The sequence below is a fragment of the Phytophthora sojae genome, assembly GCF_000149755.1.
Source record: "Phytophthora sojae unplaced genomic scaffold PHYSOscaffold_1, whole genome shotgun sequence".
Taxonomy (NCBI): domain Eukaryota; phylum Oomycota; class Peronosporomycetes; order Peronosporales; family Peronosporaceae; genus Phytophthora; species Phytophthora sojae.
The window spans coordinates 2,636,714-2,651,886 of NW_009258115.1; the positions used below are offsets into that span (position 1 = coordinate 2,636,714).

Sequence of the window (15,173 nt, forward strand, 5' to 3'; positions counted from 1 at the left end):
GAGAGTAAGCTGAAAGACATTCTGAAGTACCACCGGAAGATCTTCCTGGGTGACGGGAACGCCGCTCCAGCTCCTGCCCGAGGCGTGGTGTGCGACCTAGACGTCGGAGACGCGAAGCCGGTAGTCCAACGGTCCAATCCGTGACTCCACATCTTATGGTGATGTGGTGTAGCGGGATCAGCAAAATTTACAAGATCCACGATCCAACTTCCCAACTGCGCCCGAACACCGACTTACGGAGGGGGTCCCCCGATGATCCGTGATCTGTGTGCTGAACTGGTCACCTTGTGTACCCGTCGGTAGGGCTGGATCTTGCTCCTCTGGTGTCTGCTGAAGCGTCCGAGCCTTGAAGACAGAACAGTCTGAGCGAGACGAGGGGATGCGAGTGGAGCAGCGCGGAAATCTTCACTCTGCTCGCGGTAGTACTCCAAATCTAGTAGCCTTGTACTTGGATCTGGTGGCCTGGATCTGGATCCGGCCGGGTTGTTGCCTTTCGGGACTGTTGTCCTTTTCGATGCCTTCGCAGGTCTTCCTTGGTCGTGTTTGCCGCCTCCAATGACGGTGTCGTTGACAGTTGAGAAGCGAAGGACACACCGGCCAAACAGACAACTCCGGTGGATCTTGGATCTGCACTTGAAGATAGTTCACTAGGAAGGTTTCGGATCTTGTAACAGGGTTGCACGCACAAGTGGCTACAGTCACTTGTAACTCTAACAGACACGACGTCTGTAAGAGGTTCGAAAGACTTTCTCCACCTTGGTGTAGACACACCAAAGGCTACATACATTTACGACGACCACGACGGGTGGTCCATAGAGACTTAGGATTCCTATTGGCTGAGAGCAGCATCTCCTAGCCAATGAGCGACATGTATAGCGTTGGAATTCTGCCAACCAGCCGTTGGCAGATCCCCAGTTTAGAATATTACATTTAGAGGAAGTCAGAAACATAAAACAAAAATAGCAGTTCTCATTTTAACCCAAAAACATTATTTGGATCCTTTATTTAGATTAATCTATACTCGGAGGCCCGAGTATAATAACTCTAAGTTAAACTAAGCTACGCTTCCTCACATACACGCGCACACGTGTAAGCTAAAGTAGTGAGCCAAAGTAGGCCCACTACACCTTGTAGCACTTTGTAGTCCATCCAACGACCGACTACCTGAGTTCGTACGTCATCGCACGAACGCGGAGCTGAGAACCTTCCCATGGAGACAGAGGTGCCCATGGAAAGCTCCACTACGCCTGCAGCTCACGTTGCACGCGCTGACTGTCCCCACCTGTCGGACCCAGAGTGGGAAGCTCTCCAACGACTGTCAACAGTCATTGGATAGGCAGCTGTAGCTACGATGCTGCGTACGCTAACGCCGACAGAGCAACTGATGCCGACGTCAATGCCATTGACGCCATGCGATCGAGCACCCCGACGTCATCACTGTTGGACGCCGTGAAGGTCGCGTACGCGCACGACGCGGACGCGAAGCTCTTGCTGGCCTACGGCTCAGCACCTTCTGACCAAGCTCGTCAGAAGCTGCCGAAGCATCTTCGTGCTCGTGCACACCGTTACCGGGTGCACGACGGGTTATTACTCTACAGCTTCCGCCGTGTCTTTGTCTTCTTCATGAGCGCGCTTGGCGCCCACCGTGTCGCGAAAGCCGGCCAAGTCCACGCCTCCGAGACGGTTCGACGTCTTGTGGAGCTTGGGGTACTTGGCCGCTTCGGCGGCATCGTGGTTGGTGGCAATAATCGACTGTCACCTCCTCGCCGTTGGCCACTTCCACGAACTTCGCCACCGGTTGGCACGAGTGGTTTACGAAGCGCATCAGCCCTCCCATGTTCTCGGCGTTGATCGCCACGCAGACTGGGAACGTCGGTCGCTCTGACCGCTGCCTCATCACCAAGCGGTAGCCGCTATTGCGCGGTCGGGTCTGCGCGAAACACTCAAGTGCTCCATCTCGCCGAGGTATTGCCCCAGCACTTCGCCCGCTTCGATGTCCTCGCCAGCGACCACGCCCAACGACTTCGTGCGCACGTTCCTCCCCAGATACACCTTGCTCGACTCGGCCAGCGCGTTGCCACAGAGCCCCCCGTACGGGCAGCAGTTGATATTGCAGTAGAGATGCATTAGCGAATTGCGGCAGGAGTCCACACGGCACGGCGATGGGCAGTCGCACCACCCAAAGTGAGGCACCGACGGAAGTACTACGCCAAAGTAAGCGCATCCGTGCCATGAAGGCAACAACAGCTCTCAAGACAAAGCTGGATGGCCTTGAAAACAACGCCAGCAACATGCGAGGAGGCATCCTCGAGACGCTTCTGCTGCTCCGCGAAGAGAGCAAGCGGAAGGCTGACGCCCGTCACGCCGAGGAAGATCAGCGCCGCCGCGACGAAAAGGCGGCCAACGAGGCCCGCCTTCTGGAAGCCAAGGCTGAAGCTGAGGCGCGCCGCCGTGAGGAGAAGCTGGAGAGAGAGGACCGTGCGCGCCGTGCGCGCGAAGATGCGCGCGCCAGCACTCAAGAGCTGCTCATATTGATCGGCGCACTGACTAAGAAGGCGTGAGCGGAAGGCGCGCATGCTCTTCGAAGTGAGGCTATCATTCACGTTCTAGTTACTATATACTTGTCACTTACCACTAAGCCTCAAATCAAACATGTTGTTCATGATCCGCTAGCGTGTCCGTCATGGGTTACGTGATCTTCTAGCGCCTTCATCATCACATGTACTTCTCGTGCTGCGTACACATCTCTGTGAAGTCAAGTGCAAGACGCACGAGCATCGAGTTCGGCTCTCCGTCGCAAAACGTTTGCAGCACGCTGCTGCCAGCAACATCGAGATAATGAAGCAGCTCAATTCGACGGCAAAGAAAAATGTATTGTTGCATGCAGTACAAACACGGCTAGTTCGACACCCTACTCACTGGATAGCTCCATCTCGCCTGAAAACGTCGTGCGTATCTGCGAGATGCCGACCGTGCGGACGCGATAGTTAGCCATTCTGAAGATGTTGTTGATTCGGTGCCCACGAAGCTCGGGGTCGTACGGCAGGGGGAGGTTCAAGCGGCTGTACACCTTTTGCATGCTCCCCATGCCCCACTCCGCCGCCTGCCTCACGGACGTGATGGCGTTATGAAGCGTCCGCGCGGAGCTTCACAGCGACGGGAGAATCCCCTCGAGATCGCCATCTTTGAGAGGAGTCAGGATGCGACCGACCATGCTGGTCGAACACGGGAAGGCCGAGTCCGACACCACGTTCATACGTGTGTCCGGGCAGAGGGTAGGGTCGAGCAACTTGGACCGGAAGCCCAAGGAGGTGTCGGAGTTGTTCCACGACCCGGGGCAATTGTGCTTACACCAAATGACGCAGCCGTCGGCTGCGAAGCAGATTGTGCCAGTCACGAAAACGGTGTGCAACCACCCGTTATACATGGCGTTCTGCAAGTCCGCATTCGACGGCTGCTGAACCTACAATATCATTGATGTTAGCATTCTATCATAGCAAATAACATTTTGCAAACTACAACTCACCCTTAAGTTCTTCCCATCAATGAAGCCGAATGTGTGTTTGAGAATCGGCTCGCGGGCTTCCACAAGCTTTGCGAGTTCGGCTTGGCGAGCAGGCGAGGGCCAAGAGATTCTGGCAGGAGCGTAGCCTTTTAGCGCCAGCGACAGCGCTTCCTCGGCGCGGCGTAGCGTCCTCGATATGGTGCTCGGCGGAGCCCCAAACATCATACACAGGGAGCTCTGCTCCATCGACCCGACGTAGAAGCACAACACCAGGCCCAGGATCTGGTGGTAGTGTCGGAGCTTCGTGCTGCGTGGGATGTAGTAAAAGCGGCTGAAGCGCCGCAGTAGTTGGTGGAAAGCCGACCTGAAAGCATGCATGAATTAGATATAGCGCAGCAACTTCAGATAGTAAGTAGGGTCGCACCTGGTCAAGCTCGTCGCGTTTAGGAAGTTGATGTTGTCGTGTAGGAAAACACGAGTTTACGAGTCCTCGCCCTATCAACCGAAGTCTCTAGGACGAGCCCTACCAACAACACACGCCGTCTCCGAAGAGTCGGCGATAGATTGTCGGGATAATAAACCTGAAGACCAGGTCCGATCCCTTATACGGGCTGGAATGTGCCTCCCTGTGTGTTGCGGGTCAGGTAGGTTTACCCTTCGTCAAAATATAAGAGCACCCTTAGCCACGAGCCACGGCTAGGGTGCAATGTGTAATACGTGCTTTCGCACTAAACCTCTGTGGTCCCTCAGAAAGGAAGGGTACCAGGCCAAACGAAGCCTTTACAGGGGCGCCGGGGCGAAGCCTCGGCTAGAAGTCAAATACACTGGGGGGTCCTTGCCTCACACCCAGTCAAACGTACAACTGTACACAGAGGTCTCTAATACCTCCCAACACTCGGCCACCTACTCACTCTTGGCCTTACCAGGATGAACACTCGGTAATGCACCTTATGCTCACCGGCAGACATACCCCGTGCAGCCGAGTGTATCCAGACCCTACGCTAAGCTTAGCGACTTAACGTAGACGGACTTGACCCTTGTGTGGCTTGGGGGGGAAATTCTGCTCTGTTTAATGGTTTAGAGGCTGTCAGGCCTCTCCTATAGCTAATCCCTAAGGTCTATACAAATATCAAGTGTGGACCGAGCTTTCGAGCTGATCCTACAATCGAACGAAGCTTCGTCCTAAATCCGAACTCCTACTGGGCATAAAGTGTACCCACTATGAAACTTCGGAGACCTCGGCAGGCGGTTTATTTTGACCCGCCGAGACCCTCCTGTCACTCCGTAGTCTCTATCAATCTTCTGGGCACTAATGCGCGGGGAATGTGACCGACCAATCAGAGCCCTCGGTCAGCCATCTCTCGCAAGCTCAAGGCAGTTAGACCTCGGCCGGAACTCGCCCGGCCGCAGTCATTTCCCGATCTCACAGCGGTACATGACGGGGCTCCGTGCGCTGGCTGCGCGGCACATGACGGGGCTCTGTGCGCTGGCTGCGCGGCACATGGCGGGGCCCCAAGCGCTGGCGTGAGTACGGGGCGACAGCGGCTTGGCGTGCTTGACGCCCTTGGCGAGGGTGAAGCGCCGCGCTTGTCGTGGCGCGCGGCAGCGATATTGGGGGCGTTTCCAGGAGCACGGGCGAGGACGTCGTCGGGCTTGTGCGCGCCCCCCAAGTTGGCAGCGGGGTCGTCAGCGTCTCTGGCGTTGCCGGCGGGTTCGTCACGCGCTTGGATCGGTGCTTGGTCCGCTCTGGAGTCAGCCAGGGCGGCGTCGCCGTGCCCGTCGCACTGGAGCCACCGTCAGCACCCATGGCACGGGCGCTGCTGACGTTCGGCGGCGTGTTCTCGTCGCTGGAGGAGGAGGAGGAGGAGTCGACGATGCATCGGAGCTTCCAGTGGATCGCGGAGTGCGTCAGATGCACCATCGTTCCTGCTGTAACACACGGTGTTAGCCAACAGCCAGTAGCACTTACTGCAATTGCAGCTCACGTACCGGAGATCGTTTGCTGTCTTCGCGCCTTCGGAGGCTATTTCAAAAGTGAGCGCAACTTCAAGTTGGCGACAGGAAGATATAAGCGAGGCAGTATGTCGCCCGAATGACAGTAGAGTGATGGTCGACTTAAAGTATACAAATAACAAGTTAAATCTTTAAGATGGCTACACGACATATTCATAGGGGTAGGGCTGTATATCGACACGAAATCTGGGCCTCGCGGGATCTATGACCGGCATATACTCCGCATATCTGCTGCAGATATGTCGACGGTTTGATATACTTTTGGCAGGCGTCCAATGGCTACATTTATACATTCTCTAAGATAATTGCATAGGAGAGGCTAGCTGAACTCTCATTGGCTGGATTTGGGGTGTGCACAGATACTCGTTTCAGCAGGGTATTCGATGCCACGACTGCGCTATTGAGGCAAATTACTGTAATAAAAAATATCATGTGCTTCAGCTCGATCTCTGCTACCTTTCTTGTTTGGCTACCAGTAGAATTGGCACAGCTATGGTAGAAAGAGTGATTCGCGCATATTATCTGTATTCCCCGACACCCACGCATGCTGGCGCGAGCTCCATCTTCTTCCTCGGCATGCTGGCGGCGCGGTTCCTCTCAGCGAGCGTGCGCTCACTCATTATCGCTGCTCTGGCGCCCACTAGTTCCTGACGTTGGGCCCAGCATTGCTACTAGCAAGCGCAGCGAGCCGCTAGCATTGACGGGTGTGGTGCGTCCGGACTGTAGGCGAAGGCTACCCAACCTCACGCGGCAAGCAAGAGGCTGGTCACGGCGACAGGGATTGCATGCGCCGCTGCAGCGGCAACCACGCATCGGCGAGCGCAAGCAGCGAAAGTGGTCTCGCCATGACGGTATCCCTCGCAAACGCAAGGGTGGATCACCCGTGGAGACAGAGCAGTCCAGCACCGCCGGGAAGGCGGGCGGGCCCGCTGCAAAGAATGACAAGGCTCGGCAGCCATCCTGCGTAACTCACTGAATGAATGCACTAGCTCAGACTCCACTCGGTCGTCGCGCGGGGTGATCGATTCCTCACCAGCGTGTCCCAAGCACGAGCCTAGCGTGGTGCGGCGCGGTGCATCGGCGCGCGAGGCTGACGCACGCGTGAATGGCTGGTGCGGTCGGGTGGGGTGGTTGGTCTCAGCAGAAACGCACGGAGGTGTGGGCGGCAGGCGCGCGTTCGCGCCACGTTGCAGGCAGGCGGACAAGCAAGCAAGCAAGCAGGCGCGATGGAAAGCGCATGTCCTGCTCACTCGGGGCCGGCGCCGAGCTGGCCATCGGCCATCGGGGCCAGTCCGCCGGTCCAGGCAGCAGCTCCTCGCGCTGGGCTCGGATCCGCTGCAATTGGCCGATGCCCTCCCGCTCTATATTCGTTCTGGCAGGCCGCCACCTGCGGTACCACTCGGAGCGGCCCGAGCGCGGCGCCGTTGCTTGCGGGCGCCACATGGAAAACCCCGCGTCGCGCATTGCGCGCAAAATAGGGGTGTATCGGGTCTCGCAGGCTGCGGCCCGGCTGCACGCGTTTCGAATGTTCGATCCCGCATGATTAGCGACGACGCCACGACGGCGGGCTCACTTGGCTCGTCACGCGCCCGGGCGCTCAAGAGCTTTGCCAAAGCCCGGCCGCGCTCCCTGGCGGCTCTGTGTGTGCTGCACAGCGAGCGCCCCGATTCCGGCCGGTCGTCGGCGGCGGGCGGGCGGGCCGCTTGCAGTTCCCGGCGTCGGTCGTGTCTTACCCTGGGCCCGCGACCGGCCGGCGTTTGCGCTCGCCGGCGTCCATCGCGCTTGCAGCAAATCGGATCCCAGGGGGGCAATTGCCCTGGCTCGCTCCGGCTTGCGGCTCGGCTCGTCCCGTTTAACTCGTGTACGTACCGTACGTGTGTACACCGGGCTCAACTTCGAGTTGCCGTTGCGGTCGGCACCTACAAACTCGGCTCGCCTCGCGCCTTACGACCGCTGGAACCAGCAAACACGCCCTGCCACCGCTGCCTCCGTCGTCCCCGGACAGATCGTCAGCAGTGCCGCAGAGGTTTGCCCGAGCGCTCGAGGCGTCGCAGAGCAGGGTCGAACAGCTTTGCAAGTCGCTGCGGCCGCCCGCCTCACATCGATGATCAGGATCGCCTTCAACACGTACCTTACGCTTTTCCCCAGCGATGCGGTGCGGCCCCAGCGCGAAGCAGCAACGCGAAGCAGCAGCAGCAGCAACCGCGCGTCGCATGGATCTCGAGTCGCAGACGAGAGTCGCTCGCTGGCCGCCGCTGCAGCTTGAAGCTCGCACGAACGTTAAACCTTACAGTACATGCAGTCGGCCCAACATGCTGCGGCGGCTAGCGAGAGATCGATCGCCTCTGCTGGCCGATGTTAGCCAACGCGAACACACGGCGGCAAAAACTGAGGCGAGCCAGGCAAAAGTCGCCCGGACACCTACCTACACACACCGGCAGCAGCATGCTTTCCGTTTCGACACCTAGCGCAAACAAAATGTTGTGGTAGCGCGGCGAGACTATGATAAATATAAAATAACTCGCTGCTGTAGCTGAGCAAACGCAGGAGAGACGGTCTTGTCAAACCAGCGCGGCAACGACGACAACAATACCAACGCTGAGAGCATCCCAGCACCGGCAGCGCGGTTTTTCGTGGGGTTCGTCTCGAGGCTGCAGCGCAACTACAGTCTTACAATACCCACCGCTCCAACAATACATATTAATGCATGCATACATCCACCTTGCACTTGATAGATCGTTGGCGATCAGCACAACCAGCCGCCGGCGGTGGCAGCAGCAGCATGCCGCAACAAGTTGTTGTTGCCAACAACCGCGCTTGCTCGAATCGGGCTCGGCTCAGGACCGATTTTCACTATAATACCCGCCGGCTGCCTGCCAGCCGGCCAGCCGACGACACCGATGCCGCCGCCGCCGCCGCTCCAGCGGTGGACGGCACGCACCCGCAGAAGCCACCTATGCACGAACCCAGGTCGCCGGAGCCGAGCTGCGGCCCGGCGCCGGGGCGGCGGCAGCGTCGGCAGCGGCGCCCATGCCTGCCCTCGCCTGCCGGGGCCTCTACGAGCCCGGCGACGTACTTGCTCGCACCCGACAACCAATCACTTCCGATAAAAAAGATACGGATGGTGTCGCATACGGTGTGGTGCACACCAGCAGCGAAAAACCTCGGCGACTCGCTCACTTGTCGAAAGAGACCTCGTGCTGCGCTTTGTATGCGGCAGACGAGCCGGCGCGCGAGTAACGAGTCGGTTCGGGGCGAAAAACCTCGAGCCAGCGGCTCCGATTGATCCGGGCGCTGATTGGCTGGGCGGGACCCGCGCATCCAATCAGCGGGCCGCGCAAGACAGAGAGCGCGGCTTGAACAGAAGGGGGCGCAGGGCGGCAACGAGCGCAGGGAGGACAGCGGCGGGCGGTGCGGCCACGGCGCTGGGCGCTTTCATTCTGCAATTCCCCGACTGTCACCGACGCCCGCAAGTGTTCCGCTCGCTGTCGTCCGTTTTCCGTCGAGAGACCAGCCAGAGCCTTCGACCGATCGACTGACCTCTTTTCGTTCGAAGCTTCGGGCTCCGCACCAGACAGACCCAAAATGACTGGTGCCGCAGGGAACTCGTACATGTCCATGGCGACGCCCAACGACGTCAAGAACTACACGAACGACGTTGGCCAGATCCAGTGGGCGCAGGTGCCGCTGAACGCCGCGCTGGACAAGCTCAAGACGTCCCGCGAGGGTCTGACGTCGGATGAGGCCGAGAAGCGTCTGGCCGAGTACGGCCCGAACAAGCTGCCGGAGGAGAAGGTGAACAAGCTGACGCTGTTCCTGGGCTTCATGTGGAACCCGCTGTCGTGGGCCATGGAGGTGGCCGCCATCCTGTCGATCGTGCTGCTGGACTACGCCGACTTCGCGCTGATCCTGTTCCTGCTGCTGCTGAACGCGTGCATCGGCTACTTCGAGGAGGTGCAGGCCGGCGACGCCGTGTCGGCGCTGATGGGCCAGCTGGCCCCGGAGGCAAAGGTGTTCCGTGACGGGGAGATTAAGAATATTCCGGCGGACCTGCTGGTCCCCGGCGATGTGCTGCGTGTGCGTCTGGGTGACGTGATCCCGGCCGACCTCAAGTTCCTGGAGGGCGACGCGGTCAAGGTGGACCAGTCGTCGCTGACGGGCGAGTCGCTGCCGGTGACCAAGAACGAGGGCGACGAGGGCTACTCGGGCTCGGTGGTGAAGCAGGGCGAGATCGAGGCCGTCGTGACGAGCACGGGCATTAACACGTTCCTGGGCCGCGCCGCCGAGAAGATCGCTACGGCGGACTCGCACGGCCGTCTGCAGATGGTGCTGACGACGGTGGGCAACTTCTGCATGGTGTCGATCCTGTTCTGGTGCGTGGTGGAGCTGCTGGTGCAGATGGCCGGCCGCACGTCGCAGAACCCGTGCGTCATCGTGACGGACGGCTGCCTGGGCGTGGCCAACATCCTGGTGCTGATCGTGGGCGGTATCCCCGTGGCCATGCCGACGGTGCTGTCGGTGACGCTGGCCATCGGTTCGTCGGCGCTGGCGAAGGAGAACGCCATCGTGACGCGTCTGACGTGCATTGAGGAGATGGCCAGCATGGAGGTGCTGTGCTCGGACAAGACGGGCACGCTGACGCTGAACCAGCTCTCGGTGGACATGGACAACCTGATCCCGTACAACAACTTCACGGCGGATGACATCCTGAAGTACGGCGCTCTGTCGGCGCGTACGGAGAACAACGAGGCCATCGACGTGGTGTGCCACAACACGTACCCGGGCAAGGACACGATGTGGCAGGAGTACACTCTGCTGCACTACACGCCGTTCGACCCCACGACGAAGCGCACGATTGCCAAGCTGAAGGACAACCGCACGGGCGAGATCCTGCGTGCCGTGAAGGGTGCCCCGCAGGTGGTGCTGGACATGGACGTGAACGCGGACACGCTGCGCGTGGAGGTGGAGGACCGCATCAACGAGTTCGCTTCGCGCGGGTACCGTGGTCTGGGTGTGGGTATTTCTCGCAGCGGCGACGTTCCGGTGGAGGAGTGCGAGTGGCAGATGATCGGTCTGCTGCCGCTGTTCGACCCGCCTCGCCACGACACGGCCGACACGGTGAAGAAGGCCATTGCTCTGGGTATCGCTGTGAAGATGGTGACGGGTGACCAGAAGGCCATTGCCGTGGAGACGTGCCGTCAGCTGGGAATGCCGACGAACATCCTGGACACTTCTTTCTTCAACACTGCGCCGCCTCCTGGCCTGAACCTGGCGCAGATGATCTACGACACGGACGGCTTCGCTCAGGTGTTCCCGGAGCACAAGTTCGAGATCGTGAAGCACCTGCAGTCGCTGGACAAGGTGGTGGGCATGACGGGTGACGGTGTGAACGACGCTCCGGCCCTGGCTCAGGCCGACATTGGTATTGCTGTGGACGATGCGACGGACGCTGCGCGTGCTGCGGCCGACATCGTGCTTGTGTCGCCCGGTCTGAGTGTGATCATCACGGCCATCCGCATGAGCCGCGAGATCTTCCTGCGCATGAAGAACTACGCCATGTACTCGATCGCCATGACGGTGCGTATCGTGTTCACGTTCGGCATCCTGACGGTGGCGTGGAACTGGTACTTCCCTCCGATCCTTGTTGTGATTCTGGCCATCCTGAACGACGGCACCATTCTGACGATCTCGAAGGACAACGTGGTGGCGTCGCCGCACCCGGACTCGTGGAAGCTGAAGGAGGTGTTCATTTCGTCGATCTCGTTCGGCCTGTGGCTGACGCTGTCGACGGTGGTGCTGTTCGCGATCGTCAACAACTCGAGCGGATTCGAGAGCACGGGCGTGGAGAACCTGTGCGTGAGCTGCATGAAGAACGAGTGCCACGACTTTTTCCAGGACCAGTACCAGACGTGCGTGATGGAGAACAACGCGACGGGCTGTGGTGAGATGACGGGCAGCGTGCCGCAGGCCGCTAGCATCGCGGACGTGGGCGACTTCCGTGAGAAGGCGATCGACGCGTACTGGACGCAGTACCAGGAGAAGTACGACTCGCGCTCGAAGCTGTTCGAGGACCTGGCGGACGTGCACCTCAACTCGCTGCCGAACGACGCGAAGCCGTCGGCCGAGGTTGCGTACAACCAGTACGTGTACGCTTACACTATGGGCGCTGGCGGTGCCGCTTACGAGGGCGACTACGACGTGTTCACGGCGGCTCAGCTGGGCAAGGGTGTGACGTTCATCGGCAACGACGAGGTTCCCATCACGAACCAGGTTGGCTTCTGCGACTACGTGTGGGGCTTCAGCAACTGGAACCAGACGTGGACGCGCGACAACGAGATGATCGGCCCCGGCATCCAGCGCAAGGAGGGTGTGCTCCGTTCGCTGGTGTACCTGCAGGTGTCTATCTCCGGCCAGGCGCTGATCTTCGTGACGCGTACTGCCGGCACCAACAACTGGTTCTTCGCTGAGAAGCCGTGCAACCTGCTTCTGATTGCTTTCGTGTTCGCTCAGATCGTGGCCTCGGTGATCGGCTGGATCGGTTTCGGCGGCTACCCGACGGACCGTATTGCCGTGATCGGCTGCGGCGGCGGCTACACGCTGATTGCCTGGCTGTGGGCCATCGTGTGGCAGTTCCCGCTTGACCTGATCAAGTTTACGGTGAACTACATCTTGACGAAGAACACGTACGCCAGCAAGGCGTTCACGGAGCGCATCAACGCGGGCCACCCGACGATGACGCACTCTGTGGTGACGAACACGCAGCGTTCGATCCGCGCCAGCCGCACTGTGTAAGCAGTTCGTGTGTTTGTGGGTCGCATGCGTAGGCAGTGGCAGTGCTGTGGCGAGAAGAGGAGTCGATAGAAGGCTCACTTGCGCCTCGGACTGTCGCGGCAACTTTGCAGGTGGACTTCAAGGCGCTGGCCGTCCTGCGCATGGTTGCGCGGGCAGTCGTCTTCCTGGAGTCCACAAGTGCAACGTGCATGCTGTAGAATTACTCAAAAAATGTAGGTAGAATACAAAGTCATTTTTCCTGCAACTTCAACTCTTCAGTCGAATTTGTATTGGCTCCTCTCTATGCTGCTCAGCTTCACTGCGATTGTGTATGCTCGAGAGTTCAAGATAACGGTCGAAGCCAAGCCAGGGCAAAAAGATCATGCGGCTGGAAGGGCGCCACGGCTTCGTGAAGACGCCGCGGCCGGAGGATTCCGCCGGCGAGGCCACCGCCGAGCTCAAGCGCGAGTGCTTCTCCGTGTGCGGCGAGCTGAGGGACCAGCGGCGACGCGAGGAGGAGCTGCTGGCGGCCTTCGCCGTCGCGCGCGTGCTGGCGCGGCGCAAGCTGCCGCACGAGACGTTCATGGAGTACAAGAAGGCGCTGCGCCGCGCCGGAGAGAGCTACGTGATCCCGGAGCCGTACTACGTGGTGGCCTTCATCAACGGCGTGGGTAGCGAGCAGCTGACGCACCTGCTGCAGGAGTCCAAGCCCGAAGACCTGGACGCCGCGGCCAAGGAGGCCATCCTGCTGCAGCGCAGCGACGGCGCCCGTCCGTCCCTGCTGGCCGAGCAGAGGAAGAGACCTAGAGGAGCAGCGGCCGCAACGGCCCGGCGCGGGCACGAACAGCCCCGGAAACGCCCGCGCCGCGACTCCGGGAGCTGCTTCGTGTGCCATCAGTTCGGCCACTTCGCGCGGGAGTGTCCAGACCGCTGGGACGATCCATAAGAAGCCTTGCGACGGAGCGGACGGTGAGGTTGAGCGTAGCCAATGAGGTTGGCCAAGCGGGCAGTGTTGTCTTCTATTTCGAGTGTATGGATGCTTTGCTTTCTTTGGAGCTGGGCCAGACGCGAGGATGCTAGGAAAGGAGAAGGATCGGGATAAGACCTGGCGTCTTCAATATGACCGGGGGAGTGGAGCTTCTGGTGCTTTAGCGGTGTCCCGCGTTGCCTTAGTGCTCTCTCACTTTTGAATTCGCCTCGCAAGCTCCACAGCCTCTCCAGCGCTTCCTCGTCGCACCGCGACCTCCTCCCGCTCAGCGTCCGCGCTCGTGCCCCACTCGTGACTCGCCTCCGACCACAATGATTTACCCCAAGGCCATCTTCCGGACTGTCATTGCGCTCTCGACGGTAGCTGCGGCCTCGCAAGCCACCGGGGTGAGTCCCCGACACTCCTCCGCTGGGGCCAAGCGCGGCAAGGGCGGACGATACATTGACACGACCGCCAACGCGTACGGGACCACGGGACCCGATCTTCTGCATGTGGGGACGCCGACCGCCTACGTCTCCGCCGGTGCCAATGTCCAAGCTGGGGCGAACCTGCGCAAGATCACGTCACCGAATAACCTAGGTGTCCACTTCTCCGCTGCGAGCCCGTCGAATGTTGCAAAGGGCGTAGGTGGATACGTCAACATCGCCGCCAACAACTACGGATCGCCAAGAAGTCTTGACAACAAGGGCGGCAAGAAGAAGGATGTCAAGGATGGCGTTGAGGACAAAAACAAGAAGAATGCCAGCTACGGCACCCCCGCTGTTGCTGTTCCGCCGACGAAGGGCGGGAATTATGGTGTGAAGATCCCCGCTGTTCCGTCCGTCGGAGGCGTCAGTATCGGCGGTAAGGGCGGTGTCGCGCCGTCGAGTGGCGGCTACAAGGGCGCCAAGGATGTGAAGGGTGCCAAGGTCGACGAAGACAGAACTTACGGCCGTAACAGCCCGTTAAATCGCGACCACAAGCGCGACAACAAGCGCGACACCAAGAATGGCAACTATGGGAAGGCGGGCAAAGGTGGCAAGGGCGTCGAGTTTCCTGTCTCGCCATCGTCAGGCGGCTACACGAACGGAAAAGGTGGCAAGAACGACTATGTGACGCCCCCACCTGCTCCAGTTTCTGCCGCTACTGGCGGCTCGAAGCAGGGAAGCAGAGGTGGATACGCGGCTGACTCAGTTGCACCAAACAGCCCGACGAAGGGAGGTCAGGGAAGCAAGAGCGGGTCTGCTGTCGGCGGCACGAAGAGCACGAACCCGGCGCCGAGCAACCCTTCCGGCAACGGCTCGAAGGGCGGTCAGGGTGGCTCAAACACTGGAGTGACCGACCCGCTTCCAGCACCAAACAGCCCGACTAAGGGCGGCCAGGGAAGCAGGAGCGGGTCTGCTGTCGGCGGCTCAAAGAGCGCCAACCCGATGCCGAGCAGCCCAACGGGCAATGGCTCAAAGGGCGGTCAGGGCGGCTCAAATACCGGTAACTCCAGTCCTGTTCCTGCCCCGTACGGCCCCGCGAAGGGAAGCAAGGGCGGATCTGCCGTCGGCGGATCGAAGAGCACGAACCCGACACCAAACAGCCTCACTGGTAATGGCTCGAAGGGTGGCCAGACCGGACCTGCTCCCAGTGTGCCAACCTCAGCCCAAGGCGGCGTCAGCTCCTCGAAGGGTGGCTATGGTGGTAACGGCAGCGGCTTGAAGGGTGGGAAGGGTGGATCGACTGCGGGATCGAAAGCGTCGACCACTGCGCCGGCCCCGATGGCCCCGTCCCCGGCCAATACCCCCGCCCCGGCGACGCAGAACAAGGCGAAGCAGAGTTCGAACAAGTCCGCCAAGCAGAGCGGCCGCAAGTAAGCGCCGAGCAGTGAGCAGCGTGTTGCGTGCTGATGGCCGGCCACAACGAATGACT

The 15,173-nt window shown here is 60.0% G+C and overlaps 7 protein-coding genes across 7 annotated transcripts; 4 read left to right on the top strand and 3 right to left on the bottom strand.

Moving 5' to 3' along the window:
• Positions 1–1,210: 1,210 nt before the first annotated feature.
• Positions 1,211–2,561, top strand: PHYSODRAFT_321114 (hypothetical protein; the record flags this gene model as incomplete). Its single annotated transcript, XM_009516269.1, has 5 exons — positions 1,211–1,296; positions 1,377–1,734; positions 1,809–1,906; positions 1,978–2,091; positions 2,144–2,561. 5 exons carry the CDS (start codon positions 1,211–1,213, stop codon positions 2,559–2,561), a joined length of 1,074 nt encoding a protein of 357 aa, XP_009514564.1.
• Positions 2,562–2,911: 350 nt separating this feature from the next.
• On the bottom strand, positions 2,912–3,460 carry PHYSODRAFT_477709 (hypothetical protein; the record flags this gene model as incomplete). Its single annotated transcript, XM_009516270.1, has 2 exons — positions 2,912–3,080; positions 3,414–3,460. Coding segments are annotated over 2 exons (216 nt in total), but the record flags the coding sequence as incomplete, so codon positions are not given.
• A 3-nt stretch (positions 3,461–3,463) lies between these two features.
• On the bottom strand, positions 3,464–3,967 carry PHYSODRAFT_475810 (hypothetical protein; the record flags this gene model as incomplete). Its single annotated transcript, XM_009516271.1, has 2 exons — positions 3,464–3,869; positions 3,930–3,967. Coding segments are annotated over 2 exons (444 nt in total), but the record flags the coding sequence as incomplete, so codon positions are not given.
• A 961-nt stretch (positions 3,968–4,928) lies between these two features.
• PHYSODRAFT_257399 (hypothetical protein) lies at positions 4,929–5,426 on the bottom strand (the record flags this gene model as incomplete). Its single annotated transcript, XM_009516272.1, has 1 exon — positions 4,929–5,426. One exon carries the CDS (start codon positions 5,424–5,426, stop codon positions 4,929–4,931), a length of 498 nt encoding a protein of 165 aa, XP_009514567.1.
• Positions 5,427–8,947: 3,521 nt separating this feature from the next.
• Positions 8,948–12,554, top strand: PHYSODRAFT_553896 (hypothetical protein). Its single transcript, XM_009516273.1, has one exon. It carries the CDS (start codon positions 9,104–9,106, stop codon positions 12,308–12,310), a length of 3,207 nt encoding a protein of 1,068 aa, XP_009514568.1. The 5' UTR covers positions 8,948–9,103; the 3' UTR covers positions 12,311–12,554.
• A 117-nt stretch (positions 12,555–12,671) lies between these two features.
• PHYSODRAFT_321118 (hypothetical protein) lies at positions 12,672–13,235 on the top strand (the record flags this gene model as incomplete). The annotated part of the gene is made up of 1 exon (XM_009516274.1): positions 12,672–13,235. The coding sequence occupies one exon, from the start codon at positions 12,672–12,674 to the stop codon at positions 13,233–13,235; it is 564 nt and encodes a 187-aa protein (XP_009514569.1).
• A 353-nt stretch (positions 13,236–13,588) lies between these two features.
• On the top strand, positions 13,589–15,118 carry PHYSODRAFT_343566 (hypothetical protein; the record flags this gene model as incomplete). The annotated part of the gene is made up of 1 exon (XM_009516275.1): positions 13,589–15,118. The coding sequence occupies one exon, from the start codon at positions 13,589–13,591 to the stop codon at positions 15,116–15,118; it is 1,530 nt and encodes a 509-aa protein (XP_009514570.1).
• Between the last annotated feature and the right edge of the window lie 55 nt (positions 15,119–15,173).